Here is a 21,120-nt window from a genome sequence, read left to right as displayed (position 1 = left end):
ACCAATTGATTTGAAATATTTATTTTTTATAGTTTAAAAAATATATATATATCAATCCGTAGGCATTTAGAATACATTTGAGTGGAGCTTTATAATTACTAAGTCTGACGATACCAGTACTGCAATATTTTTTTCAATGGCAAAAATGGAAATACGAAGCAGTCCAAACTCTTTGGTCCTTTTAAAAACCTGCTGGATGTAAAATATTCAGTGCTAATGCTTGGAAAATAAATGTAACTCTGGATGACACCATAATGATATTTGTTTCCAGGGCAGTTTTCCTAAAAAAAAAAAATGTTAAATCCTCTTCGTGTTTTGTTTCCTTGTCATAATACTAATGGGTATAGTGATACTGGTATTGTCCTGGCCCTAATAGTTACGTGATGACATCACATGACCGCGTTCCTTCAGAATTTTTGGGCGATCCTAATTTTTTTTTTTTTTTTTAAACTGTTCATCATTTGTCATAATATAGAAAGTTCGACAAAGAAAAATGCACCCCTGCTGAACCGATAACATTTCTCCTGCAGTTGCTGTTTGCATTACCCATGTCGCAATGTTGTTGCAACATTGCTATTGTTGAATAAACCTGGGTCAATGGAAACCTGCCTAGTGTGTCCCAGCGCCTGTGTCTGTACGAGTTGCTAAAGGAGTTCATTTGGGCCTTTTGATGCAGTTGACTTGGAAAAACGGTCAATTTAGCCTACAATTAATTTCAGGTTTTGTGGGTACCCATTATTTTCAAACAGTTGAAGAACAGTACATGGTTTTTGAAATGGAGACAGATCTACAAGGCTCTCATTCATATAATGCGGTTTAGACTAATTAGTGTTCATGAGTTTTCTATTATCTCACTCTGACAACACATTTTTGCTGGCTTATTTCTTATATCTGAGCAATTGTGAGAGGTTGTGTTCAAGTCTGAAATCATGTAACATTAGATGAAACTTCCGTATGTGTGAGGTATCCGAAAGTGAATTTCTAACAAGGGTTCTCTCAATTCACACTCTGTAGATAATGAAAGGTTATTCTCTTAATTCTCCCTCTCGCTTTCCCTCTCCTCCTCAGACTCCCAACGCTCCCATTTGTCTTCCTTCACCATGAAGCTTATGGACAAGTTCCATTCTCCCAAAATCAAAAGGACACCCTCGAAGAAAGTCAGTAAGCCACCTTTAGAACATAGCGTCAAGACTGCGGAGAAACCTGCTAACAAGGTTTGTTAAATGTCTGTTTCTCCCTCTACATAGGCCGCAAGCTTTTGCTGTGTCCATCTCATAAGGGAAATTAGTTGTTCATTTATATCCTACAAGAAACCAGAGAATGAGACTGTGACCGCAGAGCGATAAAGCCTCACATTATGCAATAATCACGTAACCAAGATGCACCACCATGTTCCCGATTGCTCTCATGTTGGCTTCCTTTTTCAGGGTTTGAGTCGGTTAGAGGAGCATGAGAAAGACGTGGTCAGTGCCTTGCGTTACTTCAAGACCATCATTGACAAGATGGCGGTGGACAAGAAGGTGCTGGAGATGTTACCAGGCTCTGCCAGTAAGGTCCTGGAGGCCATCCTGCCTTTAGTCCAAGTGGAACCAAGGATCCAGCACAGGTGAGTCTGGCCCACGAGGATGTATATCTGGAGCTCTTCCATTGTGTGTTTTAAGACGAGGCTTCAGTTGACATGAGACGAGGTGCAGCCAAATCTCATTTAAGGTTGACGATTTTATTTGTTTTGTAGGGTTGCAATCGTAAGAAACCTTCAACCGTCTGTTAGCCTAATCTTTCCTCTTGGTTGTTCCCAGTTCAGCGGTGTCATCTTGTCTTAACCGTGTGTACCAGAGTCTGGGCAATCTCATTCGCTGGTCTGACCAAGTTATGCTGGAGGGGGTCAACCTGGAAGATAAAGAAACCATTGTTACCGTCACCACTGTGATCAAGGCAGTGCTCGACGGTGTTAAGGTAAAGTTGGCATACCAAAAAAAACGAACGAACATGAAATATGCGACGTCACAAATGATTTGTAACAATGAATGCATGTTATATTTTTTTGGGAAACGGTAGCTAGTCGAGTACTTGTTACTCTTTGGGGAAGAGATGTTGAAAGGGGTTGAAGTTGGCTCACATTTAATAACTGCACACGGTGATTTTCCACAGGAGCTGGTGAAACTGACCATCGAGAAACAGGAGCATCCCTCCCCTACGTCTCCTGTCAAACCAGTGCCACCGGCCGCCCTGACTGAGAGGTGAGTGAGCCACAGAGGATATCAATCACACTCCTCCACTTTAACCTGTACTGAACACGTCTTACACTGTGAGGAAATTGTACACAATGTGAACAACACCTGTATACAACTCGTATACCCACAGCGCTGCAGAGCCACCTGCCAAAGAGAAGGAGAGTCTGGACAAGAGTTCAGCCACAACCCAATCTACGGAAGTCTTGACTGAACCCACCGAGGAGGAAGCAGAGGAGGTGGCCCCTCCGAAACCCCCTCTCCCTGGCGTAAAGATGGCTGAACACAAGTAAGAGCTCATTTCATAGAGATGGTGTCCCTTTCATAGCTCTAACAAACAGTAGTTCAGTGGATCCAAAACTGTGGGGTGCGCCTGGGTCGGTGTGGTGAGTAAGTTGAAAGCCCTTTATTTTGTATTTTTATGAACTCCGTTGGCCTTAGAACTTACTCTTGAAAGTTGTAATAGAATGCATAAGGTGCAATTTTGAAATTGGGTGGTGCATGAGGTTACACGGGTCGTGAGGTGGGGGTCGTTACTACGCCGATAAATTACTATTCATCCAGACCTTTACCACCAAGGGAATTTGTGTTGGGGGGGGTTTAACCCTTCCTAAGAGCAGTTTGTGATAATAACTACCTTTTTGTTCAGTCATTGATAACTCTCAGAACATTTGATGTCACAGCACAAGTCAGAGTCAAGTCTGAACTGAAGTGAATGCAGAGTTATAGCCACGTCACAATTCACTGTTTAGACACTGACTCAGGTCTCCATCTGTATACTCGTTAGGCCTGCAGAGAGCTGAGCACACAGCTCTCTTGTAGCCTCCGCCAACATCACAAAAGAATGTTCAGTGCCTTCAGGAAGTATTCACACCCCTTGACTTTTTCCAAATGTTGTTGTTGTTACAAAGTGGGATATAAAATTGGTTTGTTATTTTTGGTCAACGATCTACACAGAATACTCCGTCAAATATGAAGAAAAATGCTAACTTTTTTAAATGTAAAATAAAACACTAATATATTTAGATAAGTATTCAACCCCCGGAGTCATGTTGGATTCCCTTTAGGCAGCAATTACAACTGTGAGTCTTTTTTGGGTAAGTCTCTAAGACCGGGCTCTAAAACCCTGTTCCTGGAGAGCTACCTTCCTGTAGGTTTTCACTCCAACCACAGTTGTAACTAACCTGGTTCAGCTTATCAATCAGCTAATTATTAGTCAGGTGTGCTAGATTAGGTTGGAGTGAACCTACAGGACGGTATAGCTCTCCAGGAACAGTGTTGGAGAGCCCTGCTCTAAGGGATTCGCAAACTTGGATTGTACCATATTTGCCCTTTAAAAAAAAAAATGTTATTCTTCAAGCTCTGTGTAGTTGGTTGTTGATCATTGTTAGACAGCCATTTTCTAGTCTTGCCATAAATGGGCTCCTGAGTGGAGCAGCGGTCTAAGGCACTGCTTCTCAGTGCAGGACGCGTCAATACAGTCCCTTATTCGAATCCAGGCTATATCACATCCGGCCATGATTGGGATTCCCATAGGGCGGCGCACAATTTGGCCCGGTGTCATTGGCCGGGGTAGGCCGTCATTGTAAATAAGAATTTGTTCTTAACTGACTTGCCTAGTTAAATAAAAATGTTCAAGCCGATTTAAGTTAATTGTAACTAGGTCAGTCAGGGAACATTCAATGTCATCTTAATAAGTAACTCTAGTCTATAATTCGCCTTGTGTTTTAGGTTATTGTCCTGCTGAAAGGTGGATTTTGTCTCCCAGTGTCTGTTGGAAAGCAGACTGAACCAGGTTTTCCTTCAGGACCTAGCATGTGCTTAGCTCTATGCCTTTTCTTTTTATCCTAAAAAACTCCCTAGTTCTTGCTGATGACAAGCATATCCATAACATGATGCATCCATTAAGTGCCCTAATTTGTGAGGCATCTGAAAACAACCCTGGTCTTTGTGGTTGAATCTGTTTGACTGAAGGACTTTCCAGATAATTGTGTGTGGGGGGATACATATGTGGTGTATTCAGAAAGAAATCATATTAAACAGCATTATATCACACAGTTAGTCCATGCAACTTATTATGTGACTTGTAAGGCACATTTTTAATCCTGAAGTAATTTAGGTTTGCCATAACAAAGGGGTTGAATACTTATTGACTCAAGATATTTCAGATTTTCATTTTTTATTTGTAAAAAATTCTAAAAACATAATTCCACTTTTACATGATAGGCTATTGTGTGTAGACCAGTGACACAAAATCTCAATGTAATGCATTTCAAATTCAGGCTGTAACACAACAAAATGTGGAAAAAGTCAAGGGGTGTGAATACTTTCTGAAGGCACTGTTTACCGCTCATAACGTTTGATGCGTTTTGATTACAGGCCAACGTGCTTGTCGCTCATGTCTTTACAAGAAGGCAAGAGTGGTAGCTGGGTAACTGGGCTATAAATAGTCTTAATTCTTTAGAAGGCTTTATGGTCTTTGAAGGGTGTAATGAAGAGAGGTGTCAGAAATTAAACTTCCGCTTGTGCAGCACTGTCTCTGAGGCAAATTTATTTTCTGAGAAACTGGGCTCTGCAGAGGCTGGTGAGCTCACAGCCAGAGAGACACGACAACGGATGGAAAGGGGCCACATTCGATTCTAGAGCCTACCACACACAGCAGCACATCCAGACGCTTATACATTTGGGGTTGGGTTAAATGCGGGAGACACATTTCAGTTGAATGCTTTGTTGAACAACTGACTAGGTATCCCCCTTTCCCTAAATACAAAAGGCTCTCTGCCTTTCCTTGTGCTCCGATCATACAAACACTAATTCTCTGAATTTCACCTTGCCAGCAGAAGGTGCTCTGCACCAGTCTCTGTGTCTTACGCAGCGCCACACTGCAGATTTTATTTTTTTGTGACATAATTTATTTTTGTCCTCTTTCCTGGGGGCTGTCATTGACCCTTGCCTTACTGGCAGATAGGATATCCTCCTCCTTTTCCACCTCCTCACCACCACAGCTGCCTGCCTGCATTCTCCACATGCCCTCTTGTCATTGGGCCATCTGTGTACACTGCGGTGTGGAAACAGTTCAGTAGCTGCTGCTCTCCCCACCGCTATCTGTTTGCGGAGGGGGGAAAGCAGCCAGGCAGTGACACATGCACGACACACTTTTCCATTGTGCTGCTACTACAGAAGGCTCTCGGAGTGTGTCAGCTATTGTCCTCCTGTCTCTCAACCCCCCCCCCCTCCACTCCAGTGCAGTCTTTTCCCCACCTCCCTTCGCCATACATGCAGTACATACACACAGAAGAAGTGGATCAGTCATTGTACTGTGGCTCGAGCTGCATGCTTGGCTATTGGAGCTATACTGCTTGGCTATACTGGACAGTGGGAACGTTGCACACAGCCTCATATTGAAATAATGCCCCCTTCTCCTCCCCCTCTAGTCCTCCAGCTCTCCCTCCAAAGAAGCGCCAGTCGGCGCCCTCCCCCACTCGGGTGGCAGTGGTGGCCCCCATGAGCCACGCCACCAGTGGCTCCGGTCTTCCCATGGGCACTGGCCTCCACAAGCAGGTAGAGTAGCTTTGTTGCACTGTTAACTTATTTTGTGCCATTGTGTCTTTTCACCAAATGCTCTGACAAACGTCTTGACAAACGGCGTGGCTAATAACTGGTCTGGTCCCGCTCTGGTCGACAGGAGTACGAGGTGGACGCGTTGCAGCGGCGCTTCTCAGGGGGCAGCCATTCGTACGGAGGGGAGTCGCCGCGCCTGTCGCCCTGCAACAGCATGGGCAAGCTGAGCAAGTCGGACGAGCAGCTATCCTGGACAGTGGACAGTGGACAGTGCTCACGCAACACCAGCTGTGAGACTCTGGGTGAGATTCTGACACACACACACACACATGAAACACATACACGGACACACAAAACAACAAACACACTTCACAGTTGGTTAGAGAGGAGCCACCATGAGCCCAGCATGAGAGGCCTGTCTCTTTTTGATACGGTGTGTGTTTACCTCGGTCGCCACAGGGTCACCACAGGTTGTCGTAATGTGGCTCACAGACCACTACGACAGTGGAAACAAGCTGCTGCAGATGCGTGAACCAAATAGACACATGCAGGCAGGGGGCTTCCTGTTCCTGCCGCCTCCAGCAGCACAGAGCGAGGCTCACTACCTGTGACTACCATCCTGTGAGCAAAGAGACCAGACACAGAGGCTGCATCTCAATAGTCTTTAAACTGCCTCCTCTCCTTCATCTGCACTGGTCTGAAAACATAGGATAGCAGAGGGGAAAGCAATATGGTGGATGGCCGCTGAGAATGTGCCTAGTTTTAGCCGTCCAGAGATGATGAGAGGTGACGCTATTGAGGCACAGCCTTAAAGTCTTAAGCTGTAAAACCATGGCTGTCACATTGTGGAACCAGGGACAAGCAGTGAGGGTTGGGGATACCAACGTTGCACCAAGTCATCCGGTGGCACTTTTCTCAGACGAAGGAGAAGCGAGCCGTGGTGTGCCTTCTCCATTGTGATCAACTGACATGTGCCACGGATCAATTTCACACACGGTGCTCACACCTAAAAACCTTTTGTGAAATCCTAACTCTCCCTCCAATGAAATTGGTTTTCGCCAATGTCTTAGTTGTGTTCTTGTTGTTTAGAGTGGGGTTTGTAGAGAAATGTGCTTTTTATGCCGAAGTGACAGTGAGGTTTGTTTTCAGTGCTCTCAACAGTGACTCGTCTGTCCCTCCCTGTCTTTTCTCTCCCACCACAGACACCACAGACCACTACGACCCGGACTACGACTTCCTGCACCAGGACCTGTCCAGCCTGGAACAGATGCCTCCCCTGCCGGTGGGGGGGTGCCTCAGCCCCCTGCCCGAATCCCACAGCGAGTCCTCCTCCCCTTCCCCGTGCCCTGGCCCCGGCCCACCACTGGCCCAACCCCACTTCACCCCTGCCTACCCCTCCCCCCAGCCGTCCCTCCAGGGCTCCTCCACGTCCCCTCTCTACTCCCGCATGACTCCGGCATTGCCGCCCCCCGCCCTGCCAGAAAAGAAGCGCCGCAGCGGGGCCAGCTCGGGCATCTCTGACGGCTCCTACTCGGGCTCCTCCTGGCGTGTCTCCTTCGAGCGTCACCCGTCCCAGTATGACAACCTCATGGAGGAGGACATGCCGCCTGTGCCCCCTTCCCCCTGTTCATGCCTGGCGTCTCGCCCATGACCCTGTGCCACTCCGGTGATGGGTTTGTGTCTGAGTTCTGTGCCAGCGAGACGGCAGACGTCCCCCAGAGTCCACCCCCACTCCCCGAGAAGAAGAGCCGCCACAGTGAGTATCTGACGCCAAGGGGAGGGAGAGAGGACATGGCAAGTATTACACACACTCTGCTGATACCAGAGTTAAGAAACCCAGGGTGTAGCCCCAAATACACCGGACTGGGTCCCTTAGTTATGTCTGAAATACACATGCGTGCCTCCTGCTGTAATGGAATGATAAAACCATAGTATTAAACAAAATGTATATATTTTTTCTCTCTCTCTGTAACATATAAGGTGTGGCTATGTTCAGACTAGGGACCTTATTCGCCTGGTGTGTCTGTCTGATACATGTTTGTAATCCCTGGCATTTCTGCCATACTTGTGTTCCAGTAGGATTTGGTTGTTCCACCTTGCTCTCAACCCTCTGTCTGCTGCTAGCTAGACCATCATAATGGGTCAGCCATGTTGGACAGGACATGCTGCTAGCTAGACCATCACAATGGGTCAGCCATGTTGGACAGGACCTGCTGCTGCTGCTGCTAGCTAGACCATCACAATGGGTCAGCCATGTTGGACAGGACATGTTGCTGAATGGAGATCAGTTGGGAGTTCTATGCTCTTCATGTTTGTGCTGCAGGCTGGCCCTCGGGCTCTGTGCATGTATGTGGATGAGTCCACATCTGCGACTCCTGCCATCTGTGTGTGTGTGTGCGCGAGGAGTGGACTCTCCCGGCCATGCAGAAAATGAGCATGTGCTGATTGACCCTCTCAGCGGAGGTGTTGAGGGGTGGCCATTATGATAATCAGCCCATTCCCCATATGGAACGTCACTATAAAGAGCTTACAGCCAGGACCAGCATGATTGTGCTACACTTGTGCCTCCCCTGTTTATTTAGATTTCCAACAGCTGAGCACTATTCTAATAACTAAATGGTCAGGGTTTCTGCTAGGGCTAACCCCATTTAGTCAACTGTTATGTTACAGCCGTATTCTAAAATTGATTAAATTGTTTTTTTCCCTCATCTATTTACAGACATTACCCTGTAATGACAAAGCAAAAACAGGTTTTTAGAAATTGTTGCTAATTTATACAAAAAAATCTGAAATCTGAAATGTACATAACTATTCAGAGCCTTTACGCAGTACTTTTTTGAAGCACCTTTTGCAGTGATTACAGCATCGATTCGGTATGGCACCTCTGTATTTGGGGGGTGTTTCCCATTCTTCTCTGCAGATTCTCTCAAGCTCTGTCAGGTTGGATGGGGAGTGTTGCTGCACAGCTATTTTCAGGTTTCTCCAGAGATGTCTGGGCTCTGGCTGGGCCAATCAAGGAGATTCAGAGACTTGTCCCGGAGCCACTCCTGCATTGTCTTGGCTGTGTGCTTAGGGTTGTTGTCCTGTTGGAAGGTGAACCTTCGCCCCAGTCTGAGGTCCTGAGTGCTCTGGAGCAAGTTTTCACCAAGGATCTCTCTGTACTTTGCTCCCCACAGCATGATGCTGCCACCACCACAATGCTTCACCGTAGGGATGGTGCCAGGTTACCTCCAGAAGTGACACTTGCCACTCAGGCCAAAGAGTTCATTCAGACCAGAGAATATTGTTTCTCCTGGTCTGAGAGCGCTCTGGAGCAGGTTTTCCCCAAGGATCTCTCTGTACTTTGCTCTGTTCATCTTTGCCTTGATCCTGACTGGTCTCCCAGTCCCTGCCACTGAAAAATATCCCCACAGCATGATTCTGCCACCATGCTTTATCGTAGGGATGGTGCCAGGTTTCTTTCAAATGTTATGCTTGGCATTCAGGCCAAATAGTTCAATCTTGGTTTCATCAGACCAGAAAATATTGTTTCTCATGGTCTGAGAGTCTCTGGGTGCCTTTGGGCATACTCCAAGCGGGCTGTCATGTGCCTTTTACTGAGGAGTGGCTTCTGTCTGGCCACTCTACCATAAAGGCCTGATTGATGGAGTGCTGCAGAGATGGTTTTCCTTCTAGAAGGTTCTCCCATCTCCACAGAGGAACTCCAGAGCTCTGTCAGAGTGACCATCATGTTCTTGGTCACCTCCCTGACCAAGGCCCTTCTCCCATGATTGCTCAGTTTGGCCAAGCGGCCAGCTCTAGGAAATATCTTTGTGGTTCCAAACTTCTTCCATTTAAGAATGATGAAGGACATTGTGTTCTTGGGGACCTTCAATGATGCAGCCATTTTTTGGTACCCTTCCCCAGATCTGTGCCTCGACACAATGCTGTCTTAGAGCTCTATAGACAATTCCTTCGACCTCATTGCTTGGTTTTTGCTCTGGCATGCACAGTCAACTGTGGGACCTTAAATAGACTTGCCTCGTTAAAGGTAAAATAAATAGACAGGTGTGTGCCTTTCCAAATCATGTCCAATCAATTGAATTTACCACAGGTTGACTCCAATCAAGTTGTAGATCATCTCGAGGATGATCAATATGAACAGGAGGGTCTGAATACTTATGTAAATGAGGTATTTCTGTTTTTTATTTTTAATAAATGTGCAAACGTTTTTTTTTTTTTTAATCACTGTTTTCGTTTTGTCATTATGAGGTATTGTGTGTAGATTGCCAAGGGTTTTTTGTTGTATTTAACCCATTTTAGAAAAAGGCTGTAACGTAACAAACTGGAAAAAGGCACTGTATATCTACAGAAATAAGGCAGATCTTGCTTCTGTTGCCTGTTTGAGTGTTTAACCTCTCTAGGGTATGTGGGACGCTAGCGTCCCACCTGGCCAACATCCAGTGAGATTGCAGAGTGCCAAATTCAAATACAGAAATACTCATTATAAAAATTCAGAAAACAAAACATATTTTTACATAGGTTTAAAGATGAACTTCTTGTGAATCCAACCACGGTGTCAGATTTTTAAAATGCTTTACGGCGAAAGCATACCTTACGATTATTTGAGAACATAGCCCAGCAGACAAATCATTACAAACAGTAACCAGCCAAGTAGAAGAGTTACACAAGTCAGAAATAGAGATAAAATTAATCCCTTACCTTTGATGATCTTCATATGGTTGCACTCAGAAGACATTAATTTACTCAATAAATATTTATTTTGTTCGATAAAGTCTCTTTATATCCAAAAACCTGTTTGCGCGTTTTCTTCAGTATTCCACAGGCTCAAACGCAGTCAAAACAGGCAGACAAAAAAATCCAAATTGTATCCGTAAAGTTCAAAGAAACATGTCAAACGATGTTTATAATCAATCCTCAGGTTGTTTTTAGCCTAAATAATCGATAACATTTCGACCGGACAATAACGTCGTCAATATAAAAGGTAAACAAGAAAGGCACTCTCTCGGTCGCACGCATGGAAAAAGCTCTGTGAAACGGCAGGGTCCACTCATTCCGACTCTTACTCCCTCATTTTTCTGAATACAAGTCTGAAACAATTTCTAAAGACTGTTGACATCTAGTGGAAGGCATAGGAACTGCAATTTGAGTCCTAAGTCAATGGATACTGTAATGGCATTGAATAGAAAACTACAAAACCAACAACAAAAAAACGACTTCCTGAATGGATTTTTTCTCAGGTTTTTGCCTGCCAAATCAGACACTATTTTAACAGTTTTGGAAACTTTAGTGTTTTCTATCCAAATCTACCAGTTATATGCATATCATATCTTCTGGGCCTGAGTAGCAGGCAGTTTATTTTGGGCATGCTTTTCATCCAAAATTCCGAATGCTGCCCCCTACCCTAGAGAAGTTAATAGCCTACTGATTCCGTTAGCACCGAGCTGCATGCAACGGCAAAATGTCGGATAAAGCAGTTTCACAGATTTGTCTGCTGTAATAAAGGCTTTACAAAAATATTTTTGTTAGTCTATTACTTTAAATTATTGTTGTTTACACTGTTCCAAACAGGCAGAAAAATGATATTGTAATCGAACAGCACCTGTTTGTCGCACGTATAATGCTGCAGCTCTCGCTCCTATACCCTCATTTTTCTGGATCTCTGTTAGTTTCCACAACTAAGTCAAATGTCTTCCACTGATCTGACTTCCCTTTCCCTCCTGGCCATCCAGTAAACATTCACCCATTTCAAGTTTCTTTTTCACTTCCTCCGCATCCATTTTGCTGTCAGGTGTTACTGTGTTCAAAATTTGTTAGAACCAAATTATTGATGTGATTATGATAGGCTATAGGTCAGGCCCTATTGGTTACATATAAAGAGAGCAAGGGTTGAGGGAATAGGGAAAGTTTTTCCTAAACACATTAAGGGATTTCGGTAACAGAACTTTCCAGTCAGAAACAAGTAAGAAACTAAATGGCTGACATGATGTTGCAGCTTCAGCATGGACAGCGCAATAAACACTTGCTGTGCTGTGGTGCCTTTTTAGTAGGCAGGTGAGTGAGACAACATGCGCCAGTCACATAGGCCCTTGCACAATGTGACCAACATGGTCTTTCTTGGGTAATTTTTTGTGTCTTAATTATTTAATAAAACAGTGTGCCTAAAGCATCAGACAAGCTCTATGCATATGTAGTTGATTTTATTCAAACACATAGGGTTTGTTTGTCTGTGTATGGAAAAACAAGTGGCCAAAATGTTGAAAATCTATTGGTCGAAGCCTCTCGGTCGACCAAGATTTTTTGGGGGTCGGGGGCTGCCCTCATTTCCCCCAAAATATGCTTTTCTTGTTTTTAAGTGGAGCTGGTTTGAATTCACTTAATGAACATTCTTCATTCGACTTTCAATTTCCAATGTTAGAATTTACGGGATAGAGAGAAGTTCTCAGTTTTAAACCAACGTTTGACATGTAGATTAAAAAACACTGTAATACGGTTTGAGATTCTCAGAAGGACACTGTCATTGTCATCTGCTAACGTTTTGTCATGATTTGTTTTGTTCTTTTGTGTGTGCACACATCTCGCCCCCACAGTACTGAAGTACATGCAGTTTGTGGAGGACTACTCGGAGCCCCAGCCCTCACTTTTCTACCAGACACCGCAGAGCGAGAGCATCTACGAGCAACGCAACAAACGCTTCCAGGAAGTCTACAGCTTCAACGACTCGTATAGCAGTGACTCTGTTCACGAGCCTCTCCCACCCCCGGCACTGCCACCCAAACAGAGGCAGCTGGTGAGTTACAGCCCAACAGCTCCACCTCACACACTGACGCCCACACCAAGGCCTCACACCCACCAGTAGCACAGCGTATTGTACAGCAGCCCACCCTGTACATGCACATCCATCGCTTACTATGCCTTTTGGCCCAATGCATATACATTTAAAGTAACTCATTTTCTCATGATATATTGTTCCAAGTCTGTAAGATTGAGTGGCGAGTGAGTCCATAATGTTTTATCCCATGCATATATAATGGAGGAAGAAAAGCAGGGTGAATTGAAAGTCCTGAACATCCAAATGGCAGGCGATGCTGCAGAGCCCTTGGTAGTGGTAACACATCTCCCAACACTACTTCTATACATAAAAATTTAAATGCTTTTTCAGCATCAGATTTACAATCCAGTTCTATGGTAGAATTTAAATTGCTACGATTTCTGTCACAGGAAGGGGGGAAAAAAGTACCCGGTGGCATAAGACGATTGGCCTTTTGTACAGACTAGTTCAACACCCTCCACGATGTCCCATCTTACATCCCACCCACCACAAGGCTTGCCTTTGATTTCATCACTTTTGCTATTGTTGTGATTGTTTGAGACCTCTGCAAGGCTGTAGTAGTTCAATTTAATGTCATTATCTCCGTAACCAGACAAAGTAATTGATATAAATGAAGAAATCCGTGCTCAAGATTTATCCACGATTTACAAATATGATTTTTTTTTTACACGCTATATCTAAAGCAGATCAAAATGTGAGAAACATTTCTGCACGTTTTGTTGTTTGGTCTTGGGGATTACTGCATCCGAGTACATATTGGGTGTAGATTAAGACGAGTCACATCGCAGAATTCTCTCTGGAGCAGGGAAAGAAAACAAGGATTGGTTTGAAGCTATAAATGTAGGGAGGGTGAGGAAAGGGTGTTTTGTGTTTCATGTAATCAAAAAGTTGTTTCTGAGCTGGCTGTTGATAAGTCATGTCCACTGGGTGTACTTTCGGATTCCTGGAATTAATAGACTTCTTCCCTGAGCAGAAAGTCCACCTACCACTGGTCCAAAGCTGAGAAAGTAACTAGTTACATATGTTTAGGCCAGTCACCTGCTTTGCACAGTATGTAGGCATAGCTTGAACTGCAACAGTAATTAGTTTGTAAATTAGGTACACAATATATAGGATATGGAATCCGAGCTAAAGTATTTTAAATTGCTGTCGAGTACCCAGCCGAGTTTGAAAATTTTGTGGTCGATGAATCTCATTCAGGCCTAGCTCTCTCTGGTAAAGCATGTGGTGTTGCTCACTGTCGGCTACATGTGGTCTCGGGTCTGAAATGTCCATTCCCTCCCTAACTCACTGCAATTGTCATGTATGAGATGGAGAATGTTTCTACGTTTTCCCTTTTGCCACGACGTTGTGTTCAAATTTTGCATTTGATTTACTGTCCAATCTCTTCCGTCTTATGTTGTTGCTTATTTTCCATTGCACTCATCAAATCTCATTCCCTTTTGTCTTTCTGGAAAGCCCACTCTCCATCAGAGCGATTCGTAATACTGAGGTAACCGTAGAATATTAGAGAACGCTTAGGACTAGTGTGACTCTACTTTAACCCTTTGTCTGCTGTAACATTATTTTAGTCCATCAAGCCTCTTCTTTCCTGCTGCTTCTATTGTGTGCTTAACTATCTGCCTAAACCTACATCTTTTTCCGCTGACTAACATCTCCCACTGCACTTTTATCTCTGCTCCTCTCGCTCTCTCCCTCTCTACTTTCTTCCCCCACGACACCCCCCTCTTCCAGGCCTCCCACTCTGCGTCTCCCTCTTCCTCGTCCTCATCCTCTCTCTCCTGCCACCTCCAGCAGTCGCAGGCTGCGGTGGTGGAGGAGGTGGGGTCTGCGCTCAGCATGTCCGTCTCTAACTCCTTCCTGAGCCGCCAGTCCTCCCTGACCACCCCCATGGTGAGTGACCCTCAATGGGCCTGTCTGTCTCTCTACATCTGCTTCTCTGCTCACTCTCTACAGCAGACTTGTCTTCAAATAATGTTTTTATTTCTAGAACTTTCTATATTTGAACTTTATTTAACCAGGCAAGTCAGGGCTAAAGTGCGGGGCTAAATAAAAAAGAAAGGGGAAGCTTCATTGAGCCTGTTTAGTGTAGAGACTCTCTCTCTACATGATCTGGCTCTGTGCCCCCTTGGAGAGCCAGATGGGCGTTTTTTTTTTTGCAGCTTGTGGTGTACTCCACTTGTCCCACTGCTCCCAGGCAACCTGGATCGAGTGCAGAAAAACCAATACTAGTTGAACCCTGGTCTGCTCCGCTTCAGGCTCCGCTCCGGCTTTAGAACTAATAATCCAGCGAGTTCATTTATTAGCCGTTGTACACGACGTGTTCGGCTACTAATAAGGGAGTATCTGGGGCAACAACATGCGCACACACTGACAAACCAACTTTCATTCTTCACTGCCAGACCCCTCTATGTTTACACACTCCTAATGACAATCATTGTCAGAGAGAAAGGGTGCACTTTAACATGTGTTTTTTCATCCAGTGTTTGTGAAATGTGGCACATGCAAAGCATACAGATCAAAGATGATTCAGACCAATATGAGTATTGCAGTTATTTGAATCAACCGATGTCATTCCTTTTAAATCTGGCTCTTGAACCCCATCCGGGATTATTCAAGTATTACAAGCCTATCAAAATGCATGTTCACTATTCTTTTCTGCCTAATGATGTAATTTTGGAGCAATGATGAGGATGATTGACTTGGTCTTGCTGAAGAACGGTTTATCCTTGTTGCAATTAAACCCATATGCATGGGATATTCAACAGATATTACAACAGACTTATTACCACAAGCACATTTTGTGAAAATGTCATTTTGAAGAGACTTGAGTTGGAATAGGAATTCTAGCCACTGACTAACCAGTCAAATAAACAATATAGCCTACAGTCATATTGTTTTCTGATGGCAGGAAGGCCAATGCTTCTTACTTCAATTATTTATTTTCTTCTTTACATTTTAACTCTTTAAAATTTTACATCTCTCGAGTAGGTTTGAACTTAATCTCTCTTCCTCTCTCCCTCTTTTCTCGCCCTCGCTCACTCAGCATAAGACAATTCTCAGGTCCTATTCTCAGGACTTTGCGCCTCTCTGCCAGTCTTCCATTCCATATCTCCTCTCATCTGTCTCTTCCCACTCTCCCATTGTCCACCAATCGCAGAGCATGGACCTAGCTGCCCCGGGCACTGGCGGCCCTGACCCTGTGCTGGTGGCCAACGGCTCACTGGACAGCTCTGGTGGCTCTCTTGCAGTCTGCCTTCCCACTGACTCTTCTTTCTCTGACACTCGTCAAACCTCTTTGGTGAGCCCTAGCTGTGTGTTGTGACAAGTGTTTGACAATGGGATTGTCTATGAATCGTTCGATTTGGGTGGGGGTGGGGGGCAGATCTGGAGTAGGTTCTAAACATTGTTTCTATGTCAGGACTGTGATGTTCTTATCCTTGAAAATAGGCCCAGCCTTAAGTAAAAAAACAGGCTGTAGCCTATGTATGCTGTGGTGATTGGAACAGTTGGTTCTTAGTGGTTTCACTTGAGATGATATAGCTACTTGTTTGTTTTAACCGGCTTACTGCGAGCAGCTTTCGCATTCGCAGTATACTTCTTTTTTCTTATCTTTTTTTACACATTTGCTTTTTCCTGGCATCTGTCATTCTCTTTGCTGTCCTCCTTTTTCCTCCGTAGAGTGAAAGCGCTAATGAGGAAGTCGGGGAGGGAGAGTACGTCAATCTGTACTCATCCAGCCAAGCCAAAGGAGACGGGCCGCTCTCCCGCCGAGTAAGTAGCGTAGCCTTAGCAGAGAGAGGCGGCATGAGAAAAAGGAGAGAGCGGAGAGAGCGGGGTGCTTTCACAAACACAGTGCACCATGACTGACAGCGGAACTCACAATCTAACCCCATTTTGAACTCGACCTGACTTCTCAGGGTTCACCGTCTCTTCGACCGCTTGGCATGCCCTGCTTCGCTGACTTGTCTGTACATTACCATGGGTTGTCCTCCTTTTCCAAACCCCCCTGCCACTGGACTGTCCCCATGTCCTACTATAACCTCAAAGGACTCCAAAGTCACCTCCTGTCATTGTCTGAATGAGGGTTTGTCTCCAAGTCACAGTGAGACATTTTACCACGTTCGCATACTTGACATTTGGCCGTTAAAGCCACCGGTGGTTGTCTCCGACCGTTGGGTCAGGTCCAGATCGTAGTAACTCATTTCAACTGGAAGCATTAATGGCTTTGTGTTTAGTCCCTTTGCTTCACTTCTTCCATCGGGCCTTTTATCAGGGATGATATAATCCAATAAAATGACTAATCGCCCAGTTTATTTCTTAAATCATTATCACTCAGTTCTCCCCACATGAAAAAAAAACACTGGCCTATTAGAGCATCTGCTTTTGGGGTGGAGATGGGTGTATGTACAGGGCCTTCAGAAATGATCCACACCACTTGACTTTTTCCACATTTTGTTGTGTTACAGCTTGAATTTAAAATGTATTAAATTCAGATTTCGTCACTGGCCTAAACACAATTCCCCATAATGTCAGAGTGGAATCATGTTTTTTTTTTCCCAAATGTTTGGAAATTCATTAAGTCATTCAAAAAGAAAAGCTGCAATGTCTTGAGTCAGTAAGTATTCAACCCCTTATTGTTGTGGCAAGACTAAATACATTCCGGAGTAAAAATGTTCCCATAATATACAACATGACCAAAAGTATGTGGACACCTGCTCATCGAACATCTCATTCCAAAAATCATGGCCGTTAATATGGAGTTGGTCCCCCTATAACAGCCTCCACTCTTCTGGGAAGGCTTTCTACTAGATGTTGGAACATTGGTGCTGGGACTTGTTTCCATTCAGCCACAAGAGCATTAGTGAGGTCCGGCACTGATGTTGCGCGATTAGGCCTGGCTCGCAGTCTGCGTTCTAATTCATCCCAAAGGTGTTCGATGGGGTTGAGGTCAGGACTTTGTGCAGGTCAGTCAAGCTCCACACCGATCTCGACAAACCATTTATTTATGGACCTCTGTGCACGGGGGAATTATCATGCTGAAACAGGAAAAGGCCTTCCACAAACTGTTGCCACAAAGTTGGAAGCATATAATTGTCTAGAATGTCACTGTGTGCTGTAGCATTAAGATTTCCCTTCACTGGAACTAAGGGGTCTAGCCTGAGCCATGAAACAGCCCCAGACCATCAAACTTTTCCAAAAAAACTACAGTTGGCACTATGCATTCGGGCAGGTAGCGTTCTCCTGGCATCCGCCAAACCAAGATTCGTCCATTGGATTGCCAGATGGTGAAATGTGATTTGATTCATCCCTCCAGAGAACGCGTCTCCACTGCTCCAGAGTCCATTGGGGGCGAGCTTTACACCACTCCAGCCAACACTTGACATTATGCATGGTGATTTTAGGCTTGTGTTGCAACCGAGGACAGATGATTTTTACGCGCTACGGGCTTCAGCTGTCCCATTCTGTGAGCTTGTGTGGCCTATCATTTTCTGGCTGAGCTGTTGTTGACGTTTCCACTTCACAATAACAGCACTTACAGTTGACCGGGACAGCTCTAGCTCTCAGCAAGGCAGAATTAACTTTGTTGTAAAGGTGGCATCCTATCACTGAGCTCTTCAGTAAGGCCATTCTACTGCAACTGTTTGTCTATGGAGATTCCATGGCTATGGGCAGGATAATGAACCCCTGTCAGCAACGAGTGTGGCTGAAATATCAGAATTTGAGGGGTGTCCACATGCAACTTACACTATATATACAAATGTATGGACTCACTGTGTGCAATAATAGTGTTTAACATGATTTTGAATCTCTGTACCCCATACACACAATTATCTGTAATTTCCTTCAGTCGAGCAGTGGATTTCAAACACAGATTCAAGCACAAAGACCAGGGAGGTTTTCCAATTCCTCGCAAAGAAGGGCACCTATTGTTAAAAAAAATAAAAACATATATTGAATATCCGTTTGATCATGGTTAAGTTACACTTTGGATGGTGTATCATTTGACCGTCACTCCAACGATACAGGAGTCCTTCCTAACTCTGTTACCAGAGAGGAAGGAAACCGCTCAGGGATATCACCATGGGGCCAATTGTGACTTTAAAACAGTTAGAGTTTAATGGCTGTAATAGGAGAACTGAGGATGGATCAACAACATTGAAGAAAAAATACTTCAACGAGTTTACAACAAGACACTAAAAGTAATACTGCAAAAATGTGGCAAAGTAATTAACTTTTTGTCCTGAATACAAAGTGTTTATGTTTAGGGCAAATCCAATACAACGCATTACTGAATACCACTCCATATTGTCAAGCATAGAGGTGGCTGCATCATGTTATGGGTATGCTTGTAATTGTTAAGGACTGGGGAGTTTTTCAGGATAAAAAGAAACGGAATGGAGCTATTCTAATGTATTGACGCGGAGTTGAATACTTATCCAACAAAGATATATTAGTGTTTTTATTTTTCATAAATTCTAACATTTGTAAAAAATAAATGTTTTTTCCACTTTGACATTAGAGTATTTTGTGTAGATCATTGACAAACAAATGCAATTTAAATCCATTTTAATCCCACTTTGTAACACGACTAAATTTGGAAAAGGTCTAGGGCTGTGAATGCTTTCTGAAGGCGCTGCATAGAGCCCCACCGTGGAGGTGTCATAATACCCGTAAAACCTAGCAGTCAAACTAGGAAATGGTTCCAATTCTTTTTCCACCATTCGTTTTTCCGATAGGGAATTTAAGAAACACTTCAAATAAGGGCTGTGTTTCGTGTAGGCTTACCCTGGCGTGACGTTCTGGTAACCATGTCAATCTCTCTTAGCATTTCATTTTTGGGGAGTAAATACAGGTGAATATATTGATAAAAGTCACCTTGTCCTAGAGAGATTTACAGTTATCAAAACGTCATGTCAGGGTAAGTCTACAGTACATCCCAGAAAAACAAAAACATTTGATGTGTTTCTATAATCCCCGATCAGAAAAATAAAAGGTGGAGAAAAAAATGATTCAAACCATTTCTCTTATCTGTATATTTACTGTTACACTTGCGCTAGAGAAGTAAGGCTGGAGTTATGCATGTATGCATACAGCATTTGATAATGATAGTGTGTGAACTACCATTTGCCTGTTTTACTCAAACCTGACTGAACAACTCACTGAATACTAAGTTGCTTAAACAGCGTAACGTACGATCACATCGACCTTAACTAAAAAAGCATTTTTCACCTTTTAACATGACCTCGGGGTCATGTTCATTAGGCACCAAATAGAATAACATGTACTGAAACAGGGATATAAATGTCCAATGAGAATCTCACATTTTAGTTTTCCACTTCAGAACCATTTCCAAATGTTTTCCATTGCGTGCCCTAATGAACATGAACTCAGGCTGCTGGATTTGGTGCGAGACCTGTCCCTGTCCTAACTACGTTGTGTGTCATTGTCAGGACTCATCCGCCATAGATGACTCACTGGAGGACACTGCCTCAGAGAACCCACTGTGCGAGGACACGTGCAATGACAGGTAAGTGCCCATGCCATGACGGACTGTGCCTTCGGTTAGTTCATCATTCTCCATTGTTCCTACTCTCGATTGACAATAAGAAGGATTTGACAATTTAACAAGTGAACCTATAATGATTTTGATATCTTAAATCACCCTCCACCCCCTCCCCCTTTTTGCTATAATCTTTTTTTTCTCTCTCTCTCAGCCGAAGGCAAAAGTCCTCAGAAGAAGGGCCGAGTAGCGAAGAGACGGATGAACTTTCCCTCATCGATCACATGGAGATCATGTCCCGGATAACACTAAAGCAGGAGGTAAACGTGCTTCTTAGTTTCTACTATTGCGGGTCAGTCCGTTTGACCTCGAGGCTCTTTGAGCTGAATCTGTTTATAATCACTGGGAAGGCCTCTTTCTATGAGATACTTCATAGGAATCTACAAGAAGGATACTCATAATACTAAATAAGCCTCCACCCCAAAGCTGCTTACAGAGAGCCTGTCCTCTGCTACACCATGCCTCTGTAACTCAATGTTACAATCTCACAGTAGATAAGTATGTGATTATCGGCGAAAAGCTAGAGTTGGCATGGCAAGGTCAGACCGGCTTTAGTAGCGCATATCTCCTTATAGATAACCCTCTCACGGCTAACAAGTCTGGCTTTTCAAAACATATTTTTTCCATATTGTCGGTACGGTTTAATCAGGATAGTCACTCGTAGCGCTACACTGGGACTCATCACAAAGTCAACTCTTAGGCTAATCCTTTCTCCCCGTACAACTTTTTCATCTGTCCGTGTGATACCAGAGCGACGACGGTCCAGATGTCCGAGCCGGATCGGGGGATATTTTATTAGTCCACGCCACAGAAACAGACCGCAAAGGTGTGTATGTATGACCTCCGTAGCGCACAAACACACACACAGACAGACACACACATCCCCCAGAGGAGACTAGTACATGTGGTCTGTGTTCACTCAGTAGGGCGGG

The 21,120-nt window shown here is 44.2% G+C and overlaps 1 protein-coding gene across 1 annotated transcript in view; it reads left to right on the top strand.

Moving 5' to 3' along the window:
* The window catches only part of LOC112263306 (rap guanine nucleotide exchange factor 1), a 44,730-nt gene that overhangs the window by 15,822 nt on the left and 7,788 nt on the right, over nt 1-21,120 (top strand). Inside the window, 16 exon segments of the mRNA XM_024439417.2 lie at nt 1,069-1,214; nt 1,428-1,606; nt 1,800-1,956; nt 2,152-2,240; nt 2,365-2,520; nt 5,666-5,792; nt 5,917-6,094; nt 6,995-7,398; nt 7,401-7,548; nt 12,383-12,582; nt 14,359-14,517; nt 15,785-15,925; nt 16,306-16,398; nt 20,079-20,155; nt 20,343-20,448; nt 20,939-21,014. Of these exon segments, the coding sequence (XP_024295185.2) occupies nt 1,069-1,214; nt 1,428-1,606; nt 1,800-1,956; nt 2,152-2,240; nt 2,365-2,520; nt 5,666-5,792; nt 5,917-6,094; nt 6,995-7,398; nt 7,401-7,548; nt 12,383-12,582; nt 14,359-14,517; nt 15,785-15,925; nt 16,306-16,398; nt 20,079-20,155; nt 20,343-20,448; nt 20,939-21,014 (2,436 nt within the window).

Source organism: Oncorhynchus tshawytscha, linkage group LG12 (assembly GCF_018296145.1).
Source record: "Oncorhynchus tshawytscha isolate Ot180627B linkage group LG12, Otsh_v2.0, whole genome shotgun sequence".
Classification (NCBI taxonomy): Eukaryota; Metazoa; Chordata; class Actinopteri; order Salmoniformes; family Salmonidae; genus Oncorhynchus; species Oncorhynchus tshawytscha.
This window is presented reverse-complemented; position numbering and strand designations above follow the sequence as displayed.